The sequence below is a fragment of the Cebus imitator genome, unplaced genomic scaffold, assembly GCF_001604975.1.
Source record: "Cebus imitator isolate Cc_AM_T3 unplaced genomic scaffold, Cebus_imitator-1.0 Scaffold568, whole genome shotgun sequence".
Classification (NCBI taxonomy): domain Eukaryota; kingdom Metazoa; phylum Chordata; class Mammalia; order Primates; family Cebidae; genus Cebus; species Cebus imitator.
The window spans coordinates 1,362,752-1,386,496 of NW_016107883.1; the positions used below are offsets into that span (position 1 = coordinate 1,362,752).

The 23,745-nt window shown below is 40.2% G+C and overlaps 1 protein-coding gene across 1 annotated transcript in view; it reads left to right on the forward strand.

Moving 5' to 3' along the window:
- Positions 1–23,745, forward strand: part of KALRN (kalirin RhoGEF kinase) — a 635,807-nt gene that overhangs the window by 191,041 nt on the left and 421,021 nt on the right. The window contains exon 6 of the mRNA XM_037734035.1: positions 14,076–14,198. Within this exon, the coding sequence (XP_037589963.1) occupies positions 14,076–14,198 (123 nt within the window). The remainder of the gene's footprint in view (positions 1–14,075; positions 14,199–23,745) is intronic.

Here is a 23,745-nt window from a genome sequence, read left to right on the forward strand (position 1 = left end):
GTATCCCTCACTAGACCGTGGCCTTGATCTTTTATCACCAGTGTCTAATCCGATGTCCGGAATACAATGAGTGCTCAATAAGTGAATAAAAGATCACACTAAACATCATGAGCATGTAATTCTTGGCATCAGGATGCTTTGGGCTGCAAGAAACAGAAGAAGGACTAAAATTGGCTTAAATATCAAGGAAATATTTCACATTTTAAGTAGTCATTCAAAGACAATATGAGCTTCAAGATTGATGAGTCAGTGCATGCCCGTCTTCAGGGACGCAGGATCTTTCTATCTCACTCCTCTACTGAGATCTCACTGTTCTGCCGAGAGCTTCATCACAAGGCTGTTTCCCCCCATGATTCTAAGACAGCTGCCAGTTGTAACAGCAAACATGCTTCACTATTCCCAAGTGATAGAGTAGCAGGAGAAGGAAGGAGATACAGACACTGGCTTCTCTTTCCCAGAGTCCCTAAGCAAATTTCACCTCAATTTCATTGGTTCATACTCACTAAGATTTGTCCAATTCTGAACTTGTAAATGAAAAGGGGAGTGAAATTAGTATGACTGGTTTGAACACATGATTGGGGTGAAAATTAGGGAATCAATGTCTAATATACTACTTTAAAAGGAGCTTTCTTAGAGTCTATTATGTTCCATTTTCTCTCTCCTTTCCTCTGGAACTCTAAGTATGCCTGCATTAAAACTATGCTATCCAACAGGGGAGTCAGTAGCCACAGGGCTAATTAAACTTAGTGGGTGCAGCATACACTATTATGGTGATGGATACACTAAAAGCTCCCAGACTTCACCATTATGCAATTTATCCATGTAACAAAATTGTATTTGTACCCTTTAAACTTATTCAAATAAAAAAAGTAGTTAAAAATAAATTTTTTTGTTGTTTCTTTGTGGTTTCTTTTTTTGAGATGAAGTTTCGCTCTTGTTGCCCAGGCTGGAGTGCAGTGGTGTGATCCCAGCTCAGTGCAACCTCTGCCTCCGGGGTTCAAGCGATTCTTCTGCCTCAGCCTCCCAAGTAGCTGGGATTACAGACATGTGCCACCACGCCTGGCTAATTTATGTATTTTTAGTAGAGACAGGGTTTTGCCATGTTGGCCAGGCTGGTCTTGAACTCCTGACTTCAGGTAATCCACCTGCCTTGACCACCCAAAGTGCTGGGATTACAGGTGTGAGCCACCACACCAGTCTTAAAAATAAAATTTAAAACTCAGTTTCTCAGTTTCACTCCCCACATTTCAAGTATTCAAAAGGCACCCATACCTAGTGGCAAACCAACTGGATAGGACAGATACCTAACATGTCTGTCATCACAAAAGGTTGTACTGGACAGCACTGTACTAGATATTTTAGTTATGTCCCACATCTCTTCTGCTATGTTTTGTGCTTCTATTTGCTTTTCAACCTGTGTTTCAGTGTGCTGTTTTCTTTCTTTCTTTCTTTTCTTCCTTCTTTCTTTCCTTCCTTCCTTCCTTCCTTCCTTCCTTCCTTCCTTCCTTCCTTCCTTCCTTCCCTCCCTCCCTCCCTCCCTCTCTCTCTCTCTCTCTTTCTTTCTTTCTTTCTTTCTTTCCTTTCTTGTCTTTTCTTTTCTTCTTTTCTTTTCTTTTCTTTTCTTTTCTTTTCTTTTCTTTTCTTTTCTTTTCTTTTCTTTTCTTTTCTTTTTTGTGTGTGAGACAGAGTTTTGATCTTATTGCCCAGGTTGGAGTGCAATGGCACAATCTCGGCTTACTGCAACCTCCGTCTGCTGCTTTCAAGCAATTTTCCTGCCTCAGCCTCCTGAGTAGCTGGGATTACAGGCGCCCACCACCACACTCGGCTACTTTTTGTAATTTTAATAGAGACAGGGTTTCACCATGTTGGCCAGACTGGTCTCGAACTCCTGACCTCATGATCCACCCGCCTCAGCCTCCCCAAGTGCTGGGATCACAGGTGTGACCCACTGCCCCCAGCCCAGTGTGCTGTTTTCTATTGATTTGTTTTCAAGTTCATTCATCCTGCTTGATGCTGCATCTGTTCTGCCATTACACTCATCCAATGAAGTCTTAAGTTCAGTATTATATTCTGTAGTTCTAAAATGTTCATGTGATTCTTTTTATAGATGGCATTCCATCTTTTAATCCATTTTGTCACTTTCCCCCCATTTTCTTTAAGATGTAAATCACAGTTATTTTGAAGACCTTGTGTGCTAATTCACATTAGGATCATCTTCTATTGACTTATTTATCTGATTATCAGTAACTTTTCCCTGTCTCTTTATATATCTTGTAATTTACATTGTATAGTGGATATTGTTGATGATACAGTTTAGAGGCTCTTGTTAGTTTATCTTTCTCTAAATGTTTTAAAGCCTTATTCTAGAATGCAGTTAAATTACAAGAAGATTATCTTGATCCCATTGAGCCTTGGTTTAGATTTTGGTATGGTAGGTATATTTGTATCTTTTTATTAATCATAGGGTATAGCCCTCATTCTAAAGACGTGGCTCTTAATCCTATAGCCTGGTGTTTTTGGGGTTCCAAATGAATGCCCAGAGAGCTCATGAAAGCCTCTCTACTCTGTTTGAATTACAGCTCCCACATTTCCCCAGCATTGTGCGACCTCTAAAATTTCTTTTTAGCTCTCAATATGTCCCACCTCTCATAGCTGTTCTCTGCTAGACTTTCTGGAGTCTTGTCCTGCATATGAAAAGCTTGGGATTTGGCTGAGGACCTGAGGGAAATTTTACTGAAGATTTTAAGGTAGCTCCTCTATATCTCCCTCCTCTGTAATATTCTATCACCAATCTCAGCCTCCTTACCAGCCCTTGAATGCTAATATCCATTTTTTACATCCATCAAGACTTGCTGCCCTCTGCTCACCTTCTGTTTCTCTGCTCTACAGTTAGGAAAATATCCTCAGGGAGAAAGCAGAGGTAAATATGGGACTTAACATGGTATGTTTTTCCTCTTTAAAAGATCATTGTTCTATAGTGGTTATTGGCCAATGTCTTTCAAATAGTTAATAGACAGTAGGGTTAAATCTGACAGTAGCTACCCAGTCATGGACAGACCATACATAAGTCTCCACGTGAACATTTTAAATGCAAGTATATTGAGATTACCTGGAGAGCTTCTATGGAATCAGAACATCAATGGTAGGGCCTAGGAAGTTATATATATACGTGTGTGTGTGTGTGTGTGTGTGTGTATACACACATACACACAAATATATATATGTACACATATATACACACATGTAAATTTTTATTTATATTTAATTAATTTAATTAATATATTTATAAATATAGAATTCTTTTTTTTGGGACAGAGTTTCACTCTGTCACCCCGGCTGGAGTGCAGTGGTGTGTTCTCAGCTCACTGCAACCTCTACCTCCTGGGTTCAAGTGATTCTCCTGCCTCAGCCTCCCCAGTAGGTGGGACAATATATAACTACAGGCACCTGCTACCGTGCCTGGCTAATTTTTTTGTATTTTCAGTTCGCCTTGTTGGCCAGCCTGGTCTCGAACTCCTGATCTCAGGTAATCTGCCTGCCTTGGCCTCCCAAAGTACTGGGATTACAGCATGAGCCACCATATCCAGCCAGGAAGTTATATTTAAAAAAAAAAAAACAACATTTCAGATCGTTCTAAATTAAGGCTATCTTTGTGAGCTACTATGGTAGACACTAGAGAAATGAGTTTCAAAGAAAAAAGTCAGTATGGGCTTATTTAGTAAAGAAAAGCATCAGGAGGAGATGAGACTTCAATTTGGAAGGATGGGAATAATCTGGAGATTTGAGTATTTATTTAATGGTGGGGGGAAATGTGGACACCAATATAGGGATGGAACGAACATAATAGGGTATGTTTACATGGCAGTGATTAAAGCAATTTGGCTGCAAAACATACTTGGTGTAGAACAGTGATGTGAAATAAAAGAATAAGGCAGATTTGGATCAGTCTGGGGTGGGGAGAGGCCTTGAATACCTGGTTAAGAAGATTGGATTTTCGTTGTAGGCATCAGCAACAACAGGGTTTGTTTTTTTGTTTTGTTTTTGTTACCTTGACTGAGAGAATGACATGGGAAAGAAATGTATTGCAGCAGTGAACCTGATGGGGTCACATGGCTTAGTATAAGGGACAGAATGGAGTAAGGGGGCCCAATAGACAAATATTTGTAATTATCTAGGCAGGGTGGGCTGAGGGATGAGTAGCAGCAGCAATGGAAATAAAGGGCATATTCCAGAGTTATTTGAGAAAATAGAGAAAAAGTTGAGCTCTGAGGGATGACACGAAGATGTGGGAAGACAGGAAAAGGAAGTAGTTTTGAGATGCTTGTGGAACATCAAGAGGATATTCATATTGAGTCCATAGATACTGTCTTAGATTGTTATCCGTTGCTATAAAATAATGACTGAGACTAGGTAATTTGTAGAGAAAGATTTATTTAGCTCGTGGTTCTGGAGGCTGGGAAGTCCAAGAGCATACAGCATCCTGTGAGGATCTACTTGCTGCATCATGACATGGCAGAGGGCACCACATGTTGAGACAGGGCAAGTGTGCTAGCTCAGGTTCCTCTTCCTCTTTCTAAAGCCACTAATTCCATCATGGGGGTCCCACTTTGATGACCTCATCTAATCCTAATTACCTTCCAAAGGGCTCCCCTCCAAATGCCATCAACATATGAACCTGGGGATTAAATTTCCAACACATGAAATTTGGAGGCACGTTCAAACCATAGCAGGTACCATGTGACTGTGGATAGTCCAGGATTTAAGTGTATATTTGGGAGACAATTTAATGGTTTAAAAGCATGACTTTTGGAGTTATGCAGATCTAGATTTAAGTCTTCAGATCCAGAATGTGTGACCATGACCAAGTTACTTAATCTCTCTGAATCTGTTTCTCTACCTAAAAAAAAAAGATTGGTGATTATGGTATTTATTCCTCATAAGGCTGTTATGAGGATTGAGATAATATGTGTAACCTCATTGTGTAGCTCCTGGCATGTATTTATTCTTGTCAGTTATCTGGGAAGTTATGGTTAGACAGCATCATGAAACAGGAAATTGCATGGGGATTTAGGTTCAGATGGATACTTTATCACTTATAAGCTGTGTGATCTTAGGCAATTTATTTGACCTCTAAATACTGAATTTTCACCAAGTTTAAAATGGAATTAACAATACCTTCTTTGTAGCATTATTACGAGGATTATGTGACATAAACTATGAAGACTCTTGGCACAAGCACATGAAATAGGAAATAATGTTGTGAAGTTGTGGGCCCAGGTGGATATTCACATGGACAGGGTTTGATGGACAAAGTGTAAAGGGCTGAGATCCATCTTTAGATTTTCACAGTAGGCTGTGAGGGATACAAAAGGAAGCCACAAAGGGGCAGCCAGGGAAGTGGGAGGTAAGTTTAGATAAGTCAGTATAGGATTGGAGGATTGGTAAGCTTTCAAAATTAGAGTGTTCCTATCATTTTTGTTATGCTGAGACTAGATATGATGTGTCAAGGAAGAAAATTTAAGTATGTGAAAGCACTGGTTCTCTAGAGAAAATGTTCACAAGTCTAGAGACTTGTGAAAGCAGGAAGAGAAGCTTATCATGTCTGCAGCCAGATGGGCTGCTGCTGAAAATTGCCAGGTCTTGGGGGGCAGACAGGGTGGAATTTCAGAAAGGACTGTGCAAGGCCAAAGTGAATGAGAACTGACAGAATAAATAATTAAGAAACTAGGAGGTGACTGGTTTTCATCGTGAGTGTCAAGTCAAGAAAGTAGTAAAAGCAACAAATTAATTAAGTTGTCCAAAGCCACTCAGCTAACTTTATTAGCTGTGTGGCTTTGGACAACTTAATTAATTTATTTGTGCCTTAGTTTCCTAATTCATACAATGGAGATGATGTCGAGGGTTAATATTGAGGAGATAATTATGAGGTTATTAGGAGGATTGAGTTAATATATCTAAAGTGCTTAGTACATTACCTGTCACATAGTGAGCATTTAGCAAATCTTAGTTTTTGCAATTGTCGTAACCATCATCGTTATTGATGTTATGGAGGTAACACTAACATGTGCCATGGAGACAAATTGTTATGGAGAGAAGGGAAGAGGAAGAAAAAGAAGACAAGAGGCTTAGTACTGTTGTAGGTATAGTTTGGTTCTAAAATATGAACACAACACCTACCAGGGAGTCTTCTTAGGTCCTGCTAAACACTCAGCCTAAGAGACTACCATGGGCCATCTTGGGTACTGATCTACTGAGAATGATATAAGATGGGAACCACAGCTTGCCAGCAGAGCAGGGCTTGCAGCAGTTCAGCTCAGACATCGACCTAGGTGCAAAGAGATAAAATCTGTGTTGGGCAGCTGCAGGAGCTGCCATGGCTTATAAGCTCCATGCCTCATAGGAAACAGTATTTTTGGTAACAACTCCATTGGCACAGCTTCCAGAGTTTCTGGAATGAACATTGCAGTTATAAAAATCACCACCTCAGGGATGTCCAAGGTGTGATGTACCCATCAGGTGTTTGCAGTTCTCTTATAGTTCCTTGAAATCCAGATAAAACAGGGTATTTTTACCATAAGAAACATGATTTAGCAACATGTTGGCACATACCATCTTTTATCTGTTTTCAGGGAAGTTGAACTTGGATGTTAACTGAAGGTCAAATTAGCATGCAAGAGGGGAAGGGTTTTGTTAGCCCTTCACTCATAGTGGGATATTTGGTTATTTTACAGAGAAATCAGACCTGTTCTAGATTGTGAGCAACATGTAAGGGTGTTAGACATGGGATTTGAGATTTAAGGAATGTGGGTATAGAAGGTATAAGAAATGAGTTAGGGGATCCATAGCATGTTTACAGGTCAGAGGCACGGTCTTGTCAGTGAAACGTTTTGCATCCTGGCCAGTTACTGAGGATACAGTGAAAGTGTCTCCCAGGTAACCAGGTTGTGCTGTCCTTCCTTGAGCAGACTGGATTTATGACAAAAGACAAAAATGGCTTCTCTTTTACACAATATATGAAAGTATGCCAACTGACATGCCAAAAACACGAAGGAAACAAGCAGAGCTTCAAGAGATACTTACCCCTACAGCTTCTCAGGCCCATATCCCAGCTGCCTCCCCTGTCTGTAGATGTCAGTGTAATGATCTCTTCAGAACCTGAATACCCTGTGGCCTGTAGGGTTTGCAGGTTATGAAAAAGGTGAGGTACCACATTCTTCAGTGAGGAATTCTTGGAACCTGGAGATAACTCCACATTTTGGGTTTCTTTATGGTTTTTTCCTCCCTCTCTACCTTTCTTCTTCTACTTCTTCTTTCTTCTTTCTACTTCTTTCTTCTTTCTTCTTTCTTCTTCTTTCTTCTTCTTTTTGGAAAACTAGCAAAGCTTAATTCTAGGAGAGTGGATAACTGAAAACCAAGAAGGGTCTTGAGGGTCCTGGACCAGATTATACACATGTGAGGTCTGTGTATTGCCCTATTTGCACAAGAACATGTGTCCTGGGTCAGTCCAAGTTCCATGAAGGCAAAATTGTGAAGTGGGGGGATTTTGCCTTTGATTCTCACTTCTATTTTTAGGGCCTCTCTCCTTCTCTCTAGGACCTCTCTGCCACTTGGTGGATCTCATTCCTGGGCCATGTTCACAAAGGGTCTTGTCCCCTTACTAAACTGTTTCTATATTCAGGATAAACTAATTCCAGGAGGGATTGCAGGAAAAATTGTATTTTAATAGGCATCTCACCTGAGTGAAAAACTGTAAATAGCCAAAGGGACTGAGTCTCTAATAGTGAGAGTTGAGGTGTGGCAGAAAGGGTGGGGAAGGGAGAGTTTAGAAGCAAGGCAGGAGGAAGTAAGATCCCTGGTCAGGCCACTTAGGGACAGCAGGAAGGCACCAGTGTCCTCAGGCAGAGCCCTGAGAGAGTATGTGGGCTTCTGAGTCTTCTGTGGGCAAGGCTACCCACCGTGCCTCTGAGTGTGTGAAAGTGGAGATGGTGGAAGGATGGACAGGCACCTTTGGGCTATGTCTGTGAAGTTTCCTGTGGTCACTCTGGGGGTGCATGTCTAGGTGGCTAGGCTTTGGATGTGTTTGCATATAGTTGCAGGTGTGATTCTCCATCTACTGCAATCTTAAATTCACACTTTCATCTGTTATTTACCATAATGAAAACATTTGGGAAATATGTGCAATGGAATATGCTCATATGTAGATTTTAAAATCTATCATATATGTAGCACTTAACAAAGCATTTTTATAGCCATCATTTTATTTGAATCTCCCTGATATTCTAAAGTTTAAGTAGTTTAAATTGTTACCCACATTTTACAGATAAGGAACTGAGTTTCAGACCAATGATAAAACTTGCCAAAGTGTAAACAGCAGAGTCTGTACTGATTTGAATTCTGTTCCTTGCACTCTAACACACATAAAATTTTATTTTGGAATTAACTGGACAGCTGGTTTCCCAGACATAACAAGGTTCACCTGCATGGAGGTTGTTAGTGCTCTCTAGGGCACAAGCTTTTATGGATGGGAGACTGTAGTGTACAGAGGGTATAGTTATGATTGATATTGGGGTGTGCATATTTAGGCAAAAAAAAGCCACTGGTTGTCTTCTGTCCTCTTAATCAGCTCATCAAAGCCGAATAGGAACCTCTTTAATACCAGTGTAATCTATAATTAGAGTATAAGATACTAACAATAGATAGTAAGGTGGTTTGAAAGTTAAAACTCTAAATCAGATACTATTACTAAATTTGACAAATGAAGGAAAATAAACACAAGATTCTTAATATACTTGCCCTATGAATAGTTTATGCTTCATTAAAAACAGAACAATAATAACATTTTAGCTATTCTTATCATTAAAAGAAAAAGGAGAAAAAGGTTTCTGTTTGATTTCCTAATTTGCATTTAAATAGATTCATTTAACATATACTATTTATTAAGAACTAGATTTGTATATTTTCACTGGATTTTAGCCAGCAGAAAAAAAACTACTTAGCTTGGTAAAAACACAACCCCAAAAAGAAAGGAAAAAAAAACCCAAATGGCTTACACATAACATCTATCTTCTTAATAAGACAAAACTATTTTGATTTCAAAGAGATACAATTTATTATTTAGACATGAACTTCCTCTTTGTAGAATTTTTTGTTATATTACATTTTGTTGAACACACCATTTGTAGCTTCTCAAAAAACAAAGACATATCAAAAAGTTTGAAGGCACTTTGGAGATATTTTTAGTTTAAATGTCCTAGCTGGAAGGGAGCTTAGAAAGAGTCCACTTACTTGGAGATTAGCAAAGGAAGAACCTATGACCAACTCATAGTATTCATTTATTCATTCAGTGAGTATTTATTGAGAGAACTAGAGCTATTTGAATCAATTGTCCCCAGATACCTGGCATTCCATCATGGTGGGGCAGGCAGTGGAGGAAGGGGAGAAAAAGGAGGAGGTGGAGGAGGGGAAGCAGGCTAGGTATTGGCAGGGGAATGTTCCCATTGAGGAATAGCACCTTACCCCAGCTGGAGTACCACAGTACCCTTGCAGCTACCTTTTAGGGATAACTGCCCTGTGGAGCCCAGGCAGAGAAAGTCTTACAGCCATATGAACAGGAGGCAGGCAGTGTCCCCAAAGCCTGGCTCAGTGGTCACTCAGTGAATGTGGCCTTGGGTAGAATAAATTAAATCTACACCTTGGACTTTACATCCCTGAACCTGTTTTCCTGCCTGTGTAGTGGGCCTGATGGTTGCACCCTGTGGGATTGTTTTATGGATGCAATGTAATGTTGAAGGGTGAATGGACATTTTGAACTCTAAAGCATCACACCATGGTCAGGGCTGAGACTAAGAAGCTTCCTTTCTTTTTATTTTATTTTATTTTTTGAGACGGAGTCTTACGCTGTTGCCTGGATTGCAGTTCAGTGACACGATCTTAGCTTGTTGTAACCTCCACCTTCTGGGTTCAAGCAATTCTCCTGGCTTAGCCTCCTGAGTAGCTGGGATTACAGGCACCTGCTACCAAGCCCAGAAGCTTCCCTTCTCTGGCTATAAAACAATGTCATTTTTCTCACTGACATAATTTTATTCAAAAAGATAAAAATTTAAGTTGTAGCAATGAGTATATCTTTTGATCCAGGAGAATCAACAAAACTATTTTTTATTTTGGGTGGGGAAAAAATACATTCCATAAGTTTTCAAATTGAGCCTATTATAAACCAGGATGCTTACCTCCATTCTGCAAACCACTATCTCTTGCAAATGAGGAGATGACAGAAATGAAATTACTTTTCCACAGTCTCATATGGAGTTAGTGACAGAGCTGGGCCTGGAACCAGCCTAGTCCTCATCTCACTTGACTGTATATATACATACACACCCATGCATGGATGCACACACACATTCTGCCTCTGCTGCCAGCTCCACTGAATGCAACAGAGATGACTATGACCCTTACAGACAGTCAGGCTTGCAAGGGTGAGGATTATATGTAAGTAGGCAGCAAGTTTAGGCCCAGAGAAGACTTGTCACAATCCCTTAGGAAACCCTGGTTCCTGACATCACATGAGACCATCTACTTCCCAGAGCAGATCTTTTTCTCTTTACTGAGATGTGTGTCACCTCTTTGGAGCACCACCTCCAGTGAAAGTTAAACTTTTCCAGAATGTCCCAGAACCCAGTGAGAAGCTTGTATGCTCCAAACGTAGGAGGCAAAATCAGTTGGGATGGCATGGGTGCAGACCTCATTCTGTAAGAAGCTGATTCAGCAAAGTGCACAGTTCTGTCAGCACCCTCAACTCTCACCTGTCTTTAACTCATTTTTATATTCCTTTCCACCCTAATTGGCCCATGCTCAGCTTTTCCTACCCTGTGATCTGGTGCTGAGCAATCTAATCATTCTGGTGACATAACTCAGCTGCTTATTTGCATATCTAAATCATCATTTTAACATAAAATACAGGGAAGGTCACTTATCGGCCACTGAGATATCCAAGAAAGTGTATGGAGTGAGTGCTTTTCATCACAAGTTCCAAGGACTTCAGGCATTTCAGACTTTCATTAGCCTTATTGATTCTTTTGTCAATAAGAAAATAAATGAGAAATTATTTTAAAATGGGGCTGGGAGGCAGACTTTTAAAGATAAAAATTACAGAATGAGAGTCCTCTAAACTCCTGGGGCACCTGTCTTCTTTTCCTCCTTGTCCTTAATAATAATTAAAGAAGAAAAAAAAAAGCCATGACCAAATGCCTGTAATGTGAGGGTGGCAGAGGCTTGAGGACCCAGGATAGTGCACACAGCACAAATATCGACCCAGCCTCTACAGGAGCCCCAGCCTGAAATAAATCCTCTGGCACTCAGAAGTAAAGAATGGTCCTTTCCTCCTTTCTTTACCGTTGGTGTAGGTTGATGGAAGTGTAATTCAAAAGGGAGAATAATCTCCAAATCATGCGCGGTTGCTTTTGGAAGGTGATGTTTTTATACTTAGGTGTGACTTGTTACAGCCCTGATGTCTCTCTCCTGACCTTCAGACACAAATCTAACTGCCTACTGGATACTTTCCCTTGAAACTCTCATAGGCCTCCCAAGCTCAGCACATCTAAAATGGAACATAGTATTTCCCACCAAGCTTTTTATCTTCCTCTTGTCGTGGTACTGTTTATTACCAGGACTCAGGGTGCCATGCCAGAAACCTGACTGTTCTACCTCTTCCCCACCTTTTCCTCTCTAAACAACCAAGTCCTCAATAATGCTCCGAGTAGCTCTCAAATCTGCCAATTTCTCAGACTCTACTGCCACTCCCCTAATCCAAGATTCCAGGTCAGCACCCTCATCAGGATTTCTGTAGCAGCCTTCTAACCATTTCCCTTCCTTTCTAGTCCACATCCCTCGCTGCCATCAAAGCTCACTTCACACTTCACTACTCAGTTTAAAACCTTCCACCAGCACCTGGCAGCTGACAATGTGTGCTGCAGGTTTCCTGAAGCCTGTCCCACCTACCTCCCCAGCCACATCTCCTTGATGCCAGGATCCAGAAACACAGCTGAGGAGCCTTCATTGTCCTCAACACAGCGGGCTGCCCCCAGTTCTGCCGCTTTGTCTGAGCATGCATCCCACTGACCTTCACCTAGCTGATTACTACCTGAATCAAGGCTCAATTCAGATGTCACCTCCTCTGAGAAGCCTTCTCTGCTCTTCCCTATCCCACTCCCTCAAGAATAGGTGAGGTGCCCTCCTCTGTGCTCCCTCAACAGCCAATATTCAACTTATCAGTAGATTTTTTTAGATGTAATTTTAATCTCATTGTGTGCTACATTGCACTAAAGTTGTATCTGAGTCCATGTCAACTTTCCACATTAGCCTTTAAGCCACCAATACTCAAGAACCATATTTTAGTCATTTTTTCCTCATGTGACCTCCAGCGGTGCCTGGCGCATGGCAAGTGTCCCATAAATATTGGTTGAATGTAATTGAAATAGTCAATTCACTTCTCTGTTAAAGGGACATAATTGGATAAGCCTGCAGCCCTGGCTCCGGAAAGCTGGCGCAATCGTGGCTGCTTTTTAGCCTGCTTCTGTGCTCAGCTCCTTCCTGCTGTACTCTGCAACTGGGCCACAGCCTTTAGTCCAGCCCAAATGGAGTGTGAGGCTTAAGTAGTGCAGCTCTCTTTTCCAGATGTATTTTTTCACACCTTTCCTGGCTTTCGCTGACTTAGCCAATGTTTTTTGGTCCCCAGCATGTGTGAGTCACTGAGCTGGAATGATGAGGGGCCTCAAGCTGTGGCATACTGGAAATGGTTGAGTTTCCAGGTCCTCACCCTCATCGGGATTTCTGTAGCAGCCTCCTAAGCATTTTCTCTTCCCTTCTAGTTCACATCCCTCTGGGGAGGAGAAACTGTAAGGGACATGTGATTGCTGACTTCAAATATTTAAAGGGCTGCCTTAAAGAGAAAAAAGTAGAATTTTCTGCTCTGGACAGAAAATCACAGAAAGTCCAACTTAAACTGGCTTGAATAATAAAGAAGATTTCTTGGCTCAGGTCCAAGGAAGTCCAGAGACGAAGTGGAGACCAGACAAGGCTCAGCCAGGGCTCTGCCTGCTTCCTGCAGTTGTCTTGGCTCCACCCTTTCTCTACTCATTGGCTTCACCCTCAGGCTGCCAGAAGAATGGCTGCAGCAATTTGAGGTCAGAGCTACAGACAACACTACTAGAGGAAGAGAAGCCATAACTAAAGAACTATGATTCTGTTTTCCTAGAAGTTTCTAGCAAACTACACTCATGTTTTATTGTACTAAATTGAATCACATCCTTATATCTGAGACAGTCGCATTGGTTGGGAAATGTCATGCACTGGTTGGCTTAGGTCTGGTGTCCTGAAGAGCCAGTGGTTCTGGTCAGCTCCCACTGAAGTATGCAGGCTGCCTGGAAGAGGGCTGGATACCTAAGTGAAAACAGGGTACGGAGCTAGGAGGAGGAAAATGGCTTAATGCCCACTGTGCTAGCACCAGGCAGTACTTATATTACCTTTAAAACTCTCATCTTCTGGTTCCCAGTGGGTTATAGCAGAAAACCTGGATTTGTGAGGCTGTAGAGTTATGAGAAAAGTTGATTCAGTTCGGAATCAATTCAACATTGTGTGTGGCTGGGCAGTGTATAAGGGGGGCAGGGGCAGGTAAGGATGTCCCTGTTGCTTGCTTCAAGGATTTCTCCCTTCTACTAGTGCAGTAGGAGATACATTAAGCCTCCCAGCTTGTCTCCTCAGCCCCTGTCCCTAAAGCAAGCATGCTGGGAATGGTAAACAGCTTCCCCTCCATATGCCAATTACCTCACTCATTTTCTCTTTTTCCCTTAGGCTCTGTAAAGCAACACACTGGGTCCTGGTGGGTTCTTAAGCTGAAAGTGAGGGCTCTTCTGAGAAATTAGGCGGTGGCCCACCCCTACGACAACTCTGAGACTCAGAATATAACTGGTTCTCACTGAGCACCAGCAGGAGAGCTTTTTTCCCTTCCACTAGCTCTGAAAGTTTTGCACTATTTGACCCATGACCATTCTGATTACGCTGTGCCTTCTTGTCCCCTCTAGATGTTCGACTGGATAAGCCACAACAAGGAGTTATTCCTCCAAAGCCACACGGAGATTGGAGTCAGCTACCAGTATGCCCTAGACCTTCAGACGCAGCACAATCACTTTGCCATGAACTCCATGGTGAGCTGAGGGGCTGTTAGCACTGCCTCTGGGAGTGGGAGTATGGGGAGAAGGGGAAGGAGGGACAGAAACAGACTTTCCACCCAAGGAAGAATGAAGAACTGTGAACATGTGGACCCTTTGGTGTTCTGTTTGTTGCAGTGGGGATGAGTGTAGGGCATGTGGCCAGCCAGCTGTTCCTGCAGTAGATTATTCCTCCGGATCCTGCTTTACACAGTGAAAGAATGGACCTGGGGTTGTAGAATGCACTGGCTCAGCTCGATTCTAGAAGGGCGAGTACCAGTTCCACTTCACTGACTTAGCCAACTTTTTTTGGTCCCCAGCATGTGTGAGTCACCAAGCTGGGATGGTGAGGGGCCTCAAGCTGTTGCACATTGGAAATGGCTGAGTGACCTGGGGCCGTTTAAACTGGGGAAGAGAAACTCTAGGGGACATGTTCGAATATTTAAAGGGCTATCTTAAAGAGAAAAGAGTAGAATTGCTCTGTTTCTTTAGAAGGCAGAAATGTTCAGGGGATGGCAGTTTGAGTGGGAGGCAGGACATGGCTCAGAGCGGGAGGTGGGGTGGGTTGCAGTGGGAGGTAGTGAGCTCTCCGTGATGGCGACGGTTCAGGCAGATGGGGAATTCAGAGAGGGATGTTTGCTAACTGTATGGCTGGATAGAATTTACTTTGCCTCTCTATGCTTCAGTTTCTTTATTTATAAAATGAAAATAATAATAGTTACCATATGAGATTGTTGTAAGGATTTAATGTGTTAACTGTAAAACAAGAATGGTGCCTGGCATATAGTAAGTCATCAGTAAATGCTGGTGTTATAATAATAATAAGGATGGAGGAGTTCAGTCCAGATGACCACTCTTATTCTCCATAAACCTAACACTTTGGGATATATTTATGTTTTCCTGAGTGGTTGCCCCAAGATTTTATTTCAAATTGTGTCTGCTCCTTGAAGCCATTATATTTCAAACTCCTATAGCCTTAGAATGCCTCTCTCTGTCTCCTCTGCCAGCTCTTCCTACTTGAATTATTGGCCCAGAAAAATACCTCCACCATTCCTCATATATCTGAAAAACAAAGACACCTTATCATTGTAGCTGGTGATGTTGGGAGTGGGGCAAATGTTAGAAAAACAGAAACAAGGAAAATCATAGAGGCCAAGAAGGAAGAGAATTTCATTTTCTACCAAGCTGTTTTAAATATGTTATACACTGGAGTTCACACACTGGAGAAAGAATATTTTAGGTTGGTACAAAAGTAATTATGCTTTTGCCATTACTTTTAATTAAATAATTCTGGCTTCAAGTTGTTCAGTGTCTAGCTAGAGAAGGAAAATTTCAGATAATCATGGTGCAGCTTGATATGTGCAGTAATAGATATGCTGAGTTAACTAAGAACCTTAAAATCTCAATGGTTGAAAACAACCGAGGTTTATTTATCGCTCCTACCACACACCCATCCCTAGCTTGTAGGAGCTCTGCTTATCATAGCCACCCAGGGAGACCTGGGTTGATGGTGTAACCACCAGCTCAGATTTGCCAGCTCAGATGCTGCCAGCCTTGCCAGACAAAGCATGTACCCAAGGACACACACTGGCCCTGAAACCTTCCAACTAGAAGTGACACATTTGCTCACATTCCATTGGCCAACACAAATCACAGAACCACGTCTAATTTGAAGTGGCTGGGGACATCGTGCAGTCCTATCACATGCTGGGAAGGAGGGAACAGGATGGTTGTGAACAGCTCTAATGACTACCACACTGAAGGATGTTAGGTAGAGGTGAACATCATGAGACTTGCATAGAAAGATCACTCTGGTTGCAGAGATGAAGGTTGTGAGACTAAGGAAGGAAATCATTAACACTGATTGTGTTATCAGTCTTGGCCACAACACAGTCTTGTGTCTTCATCTAAATGTAAAGACTCATTCTCTTCCCATTAGTCTCCTGTGGATATTTCTTATCTCTGTCTCACTTTAGTGTAGAGTAGCAAAGCAATTGATCACAGGTGATTAAGAACGTGAACTCAAATCTAGTCAAGTTTGATTATTTGTGTGCCCTGTGGATTTTCCCTGGTGAGTTTTACAAATTCTGTGACAGAATTTGCACATCACACAACCATCTGGCCCTAAGGCAGACAAACTCATTTTAATAAGAAACAAAGACAACCATAATTAGGGAGGTAAGATGACCACCAAACCCCTAGAAACAGTGACTGCAAAGTTAAAAGAGCCTTTGGTTTTGAATTATCTGTACAACTGCTCTTCTCTGCTAGTATGGATAACAGAGTTAACAGCACATCAAAGACCTTTCTTCTGACAGATTACTGTTGAAGTCTCCATTTTTTAGGACAAAAATAAGGGAGAAAATTTACTGAAGGTAAGTAACTTCTGGAACTGGGAGAGAGAAGAGAAGAGATGTAGTATACAACAGCCAATTAGTGTTTCCCAGCCCATTTGTAGCCTCCCTCGCTGTGAATGTACACAGCACTCAGAGGCCCCCTTGGCCTGATTAGGCTGGATCTTCTTGTGGCTTCAGGGTGAGGGAAGGGAAATCTCAGTGTTGTTGGATCAAGTTACCTGGGCTCCTGTGCTTGATAAACATGGCCTGGTGCCTTTATTGCATGGGAGGTTTAAGATTTGCTATTAAAAGAAACTTCCTGCAAAAAGGGATGTCAGCATCCCAAGCAGGTGAAAGGAGGGAATTATAGATTCCTTTTCTCTGGCCTAAGCGGTGGATGTTGCTGTCAAGAAACAGATGTATGCAAGTGGCTATTACTTGAGCTCAATGACTACAGGAATGATCAATTACTCAGGGGAAATGGGAATGTGGATTGTTCTGTAAATTCACTGCAGCATTTCTGTTCTTGGAAACTATACACATGCATATACATATGCCCACACATCCATTCATGTAAATGTAAATATAGCATACTTTGTTTTAGGCTGCAGGTAAGTCTTTTGGTATTGAATCTTGTTTTACCACAGGGAAATAGGCCAACAGTTCCTTACGTTTCAGGGAGTTCACAGATCCCTTTGAAATCAAATGAAGGTTATGAATCCTCTCTTCAGAGACATATATGCATAAACACATTTTTTAGACAGTTTCCAGAGATTCAGGGGAATCCTAAAACCTGGCAATCAACCTCCCCAACTTAATGTCCTAAGAACCTTATCACTTCTTTATTCACTCATTCAACAAGTAATTAAGGATCAGACATTGTGTTGAATACTGAGCATATAGTGGTGAACAAGACAGAGATGATTATGTTTCATGGAGAGTCCATTGGGGAGATAGATGTGAAGGATATAATCTCACAAATAAATATATGATTACAAACTGATAAGTCTTATGTTGGAAGAGTAAGGGATGTTGTGACAGAGTTTAAGAAAAGGGCCCAATTTAGATGGGGGGTGGTCATGTACATTTTTCAATTAACAATCTGCATTGACTTAATGTTGATTTTTCATTCATTGATAGTAATTATGGCCTGTGAATTGAAGTGACTCTGTAAAGTACCAAAGAACTTACAATTTAAAGAAGTCCTAGGTATATCATTTTGTCAGTGAAAATGATCAGCTAATAACTTACCTGTTCAGTTTTATTTTCTCATGTCAGGTGTTTATACATTAAAGACCCAACTCCTGCAAAGGTGAACATTACTGAGAGTATTAATTTGCTAGGGCCGCCATAACAATGTCACAGACTGGGTGGCTTGAACCACAGAAATTTGTTTACTCACAGTTTTGGAATCTAAGAGCTCAAGATCAAGGTGATGGCAGGTTTAGTTTCTCTTAAGGCCTCTCTTCTTGGCTTGCAGATGGCTACCTTCTCACTGTGCTGTCACATGGCCTTTTCTTGGGAGCACACACCCCTCGTATCTCTCTGTATGTCTTAATTTCCCCTTTTTATATAAAGATACTACTCAGATTGGATTAGATCCCACCCTAATAGGCTCATTTTAACTTAATTACCACTTTAAATACCCTGTCTCCACATGCAGTCACCTTTTGTGGTACTTAGGGGTTAGGGCTTCAACATATAAATTTTGTGGTTATACAATTAAGTCTGTAATACAAAGAAATAATTGCATATCATTAAATCACAGAAGAAAAATCAGAAATTTGCTAAATTTTCTCTATAAATTGGAACCTGGAGAGGCCATCAATTATTAACATACCAAGAGTGTGGGAGTGATACCTTACTAAATATGGTACATAAATAAAATGAAAAAAAGTTAAAATTGGTTGATTTTGGATTTTTTGTCATAACATGTGTTTTTGAATTTCCCACTGGGAAATCCTGTTCTTTTGATCTTCAATCAATAATAATAACAACAATAACAACCCACCTACCTAAACGCAGTAGGAAAATATTCTATTGCTTCTTACAGTGCCTCAGAAAACCACCTTTCCTGAACTCTTTGGGGCCTTCCTCTTTTTAAATTCTGCCTTCTGTTGTGGAAGCCTTTAGCATAAATTTTCCTTCCCCTGAGTGTGATCTTCTTCTCTGATTGGAGTGTGGGCAGATGGAAGTGAAGTTGGGTGGTAATATTCACAGAACAGTCATATAGCCATCTATGTTCTGGTTCTTCATGAGACTCACAGGAGTACATGCAAACATAACACAATCTTATTTACAATTTTAATTAGCTGGTTCTTTGGGAAAAATAAATTGCTAATGGCTTCTGTCTAGAGTTTTAAAATATGAAATGATATTCATTTTCTATTATGAGTATGAAGATTCACAGTAGTGATAAAAATGTGCAGCTGGGCAAGAGGAATTCCTTCTGCTGCAGCATGCTTGATAGCTGTTTTAATCCCATTAATTTGCTCAACAAAGGCACACATTGCCCCTTGATGATGTGGAAATCAGACCAGTTGCAGAAAAGACTACAGTGTTCTCTCTTTGTTTTGAGGAAAGGTTATAAATGAGCACCAAGGAAAAATCAGATCTGGTATGTGAAAACTCAAGATTCTGAGCCAGGTGGTCTCCCAACTCTAATCTCCCATCTCTAATCTGAGAAACCTTGCCCTTGGGCCCTCTGTCATCTTTGATTCTTGTCATCCCCAAACCGTGGTTCTGTGGTACTTCCCATCTCCAAACAGGCAGCACTTTTTAGAATGACAGAATTTCTAGATTTTGATGTAAACACACACACACATACACACACACACACACACACACACACACACACACACGTTATTGTAATACTTAAGTAGCCAGTGTTTGACACTGCCATAACAGCAATGCCCCTTAGTAGACATAGAACTTGCTTTCAAAAAATGAAGACGAAGAGTTCAATCTTATCTGGTAGGCATTAGTCTTTTTAGTATAATTTTTTCTCAAAGAATCACATAAGGAGCTTGCTAAACATGCAGATTTCTTTTGATTACCACCCTAGTTCTGGAAAATCATAATCTCTGGGAGTAGGACCCCAGGATTGTAAACAAGTTCCCCAAGTCATTTATATGCATGTTAAATCAGAAAACTGTTTTTCTATGAAGATCTATATGTATCAAATAGTCACTCTCTAAAAGAAAACATTACAAGTTCTGAAGGACAATTCACTTCCAGCATGACAGTATGAAGAACTCTGCAAACCTGTTATCCACTGAAACTAGTGAAAAATTTTAAAACAAGCATTTAAAGTCTCTGGAAATGGTTCAGAATGCATACAGCAAATGAAAAAACATTTATTCAAGAACATACACTAAAATGCAATAAGAATAGTGAGTCTGTGGTATTTGAACCGAGACCCACTCTCTTCTTTTCCCCTCCCAACTCAGTAAGTTTGAAACTCCACTCCAGAAAGCTTCAACCTAGAACACAGGGTTCCTTTCTCCTCCACCTTAGCTCCCAGTTGCTGAAACCAAGGTCTGGGTGAATGTGGCCCAGAGGTGGAGACTCCCTTCTAGCCAACCCTCACTCATAGAACAGCCTCACTTATGGCTGTGCCATGTGTGCCAGGGCCCCAATCACCCTTAGGCAGAATTTCCATGTTGGAGAGGTAAGCCAGAAAGACCTGAGGCTATTCATCTCCACTGACCATTTAGCTCCTAAAGTGGGGGTGTCATTCAGGAAAGCACACCATTTTCCCCAACCCCAGCTCCAGAGCCATAGCTCAGAGATTTTGCTTGGGAGTACAAACAAACTATAAAGAGACAGCTCCAAATCTGTCCCCAAAGGAACTGACTTCATGTGCAACAGAGGATGGAAAAGTTCAAGCCACTTCCAAAAATGCTGTTAGGGAGGTTCTGGTGAAATGAAATTAGAAGATTGATAGATTCATTGGCGACATAGGTTACATTTCAGGCAGGCTAGTTTGCCAGAGGAATCAGAGAAAGAGATCTCATGGGGCCAGAACAAATTTCAAGCATTGACTTCAGGAACTATCTCTTCAAAGAGACCCAAATTTGATTGCATATGTCTGTGGAACCACTTATGCCCCAGTACATTATCGAAAACAATAGAGCAATCAGCTTGCAATTAATGGAATTTTAATTCCATTGACAGCACCAAGGAAAAGTCAGATCTAGTATGAGATCTGGTACCAGCTGGGTGTGGTCAGGGGAAGAGAAAATCAGAGCACTGCCAAAGCCACTGTCATTGCAGGGTTCCTGTGAGCATACCCAATGCTGTACTACCCTCAGGAGCAACATGAGAGGCTTCCTACTGTAGAGGTGTAGGGGAGTGGGGATAGACTTCACTGCAATAATTCAATCAGTTACTAAACAAGTACGTGAATAATGACAACAAGCTCCGGAAAGAAGTGGGAGAGACCAGTACCTAGAATTGCTGCTATATTACCTAAAATGTCCAATTTTTCACAGAAAATTGTGATGCAAAGAAACAGGAAAACATGACCAGATAAAAAAGGATTGAAAGTATACACTAGGAAAAAAAAAACAAAAAAAACAGTCAACAGAAATCACCTGTGAGAGCAACCAGATGTCAGATTTTACAAAGACTTTAAAGTTGCTATTACAGATATGTTCAAAAAAATAAACCATGGTTGAAGAATTAAACAAAAGCATGATGACAACATCCTCATCAAACACAGAATATCAGTAAAGAGAAAGACATTATTATTTATTTTTTTGAAACAGGGTCTTGCTCTATCACTCAGGCTGGAGTGCAGTGAAACAATCATGGCTCACTGCAGCCTCAACCTCCTAGGCTCAAGCAGTCCTCCCACCTCAGTCACCTGAGGAACTGGGACTACAGATGCATGCCACCATGCCTGGCTAATTTTTGTATTTTTTGGAGACACAGGATTGTGCCATGTTGCTCAGGCTGAGAGGCTTTTTTTTTTAAGGAAATTTGGAGCTGAAAAATACAATAACTGAGACAGAAAATTTTTAGAGAGGCTTGATGTAGATTTGAACTGGCAAAAAGAATTAATAATCTTGACAATAAACTAATAGAAATTATGCAATATGAAGAACAGAGAAAAAAGAATGAGGACAAGTATACAGAGCTTCAGAAAAACATGAGACACCATTAAGTGTACCAACTGCTATACATAATGGCAACACCATACGGAGAGGAGAGAGAGGAAGAAACAAAAATGTATTAGATGAAATGGTGGCTGAAGTCTTTCAAAATTTATTTTTAAATATTTATCTATGGCCAGGATGCTCAAGGAACTCCAAGTAGGGCAAATTCAACAAGATCCACAAGCAGACACATTATGGCAGAAACACTGAAAGCCAAAGACAAGGAAGATCTTGAAAACTGTAAGAGAAAAATGACTTCTCTGTTACAAGGGAACCTCAATACAATTAAAAGCTGATTTCTCATCAGAAACTTTGGAGGTCTGAAGGAAGTAGGACAACATATTAAAAAGTGCTCAGAGGAAACAGCTGGACAACAGCAACAAAGGAAACATGAATACTATGTCCAACAAAACTATCATTCAAAAATCAAGGTGAAATGAAACTATTCTGAGATAAACAAAAACAGAGAAAATTTGTTTCTAGCAGATGTACCTTATAAGAAAAATAAGAAGTAATAAAGGAAGTTATTCAAGCTAAAAGCAAGTGACCCTTGATGGTAATTTGACTCTTGATGGTAAAGTGACCCTTGATGGTAAAAAGACAAAGAACACTGATAAAGGTAATTATGTGACTATAAAATATGGCATAAGCACACATTTTTTTCACCTTTTTTCTTTTACTTGATTTCAAAAGCAATCATATAAAATAATGTGTATATAATGTATTGTTGGGCCTATAACATAAAAATGTAATATGATTTTTTTCAGTGATAGCACAGAGGAGGTTGGTAGGAGCACATCTGTATTAAACTAAGGAAATTATTTCAGATGATAACTTGAATCCACAGGAACAAAGTGATTAAGAAATGATAAATAAGACTAATATGACCAAAAGCTATAAACATATAGTAATCCTCCTTTCTTGTCTCAGCTTCTATAAAAGACATGAAATTATAGAAAGTGATGATTATAATAACCTAATGTGTGGTTTGTAACATTTATAAATGTAATATGTATAAAATATCACAAAAGTGAGGAAAGGGAGTAAAGATCTTTAGGAATAACATTTTTATATTTCACTGGAATTGAGTTAGCATACAGCAGAAGCTGATTCTGATAAGTTAAGGTATATGTGGTAAGCCCTAGAAAATAGCTAGGAATGTAATTCCAAAAGTATAGTGAAAAAAATCAATCAGTAAAGATATTAAGATGCTATACTACAAAATACTCACGCAAAAGGAGCAGTACATGGGTAATAGAAGTATAAAAAATATAGAAAAAAGTCAAATGGCAGACATAAACTGTGTTAATAATGACATTAAATGTGAAAGGATTCAATAATCCAATCAAAGGTAGAAATTATCAGACTGGATTTAAAAACCAAGATCCACTGGTAAGTAACACTGTGAAAAACATTTTTAAAAAATATAAAACCCAATCTAACTGCTGTATACAGGAGGTACATTTGGGATTCAAATATAGATGGAAAATAAAAGGATGGGAAAACATGTATTATGCAAATAGCAATCATAAGAAAGCCAGAGTGACTATATTAATAACAGACTCTTAAGTGGACTTTAAAACAACAACAACTAAAGATAAACAGCTACTTTTTAAAGGAGAAAAGCATCAGTCTATCAGGAAGATAGAGTGAACTCTATCTTGAACTAACAGACATCTACAGAACAATCCACCCAACGATAGCAGACTATACAGTCTCTCCAGGGCATGAAACATTGTCCATAATAGACCATATGCTAGGCCAAAAAACAAACCTCAATAAATAAAAAGGATAGAAATAATGCAAGATATTTACTGTAACCACAGTGGAATGAAATTAGAAATCAGTAGCAGAAAGAATTTCAGAAAATCACAAATTTGTAGAAATTAAATAACATCCTTCTAAATATCCAACAGCTAAAAGAAATAAAAAGGGGAATTGGAAAATAATTTGAGATGAATGAAAATGTTGACATATCATACCACAACTTAAGTGATATAGTTAAAACTGTGCTTAGAGAGAACATATAGTTGTAATGCCTATATTAAA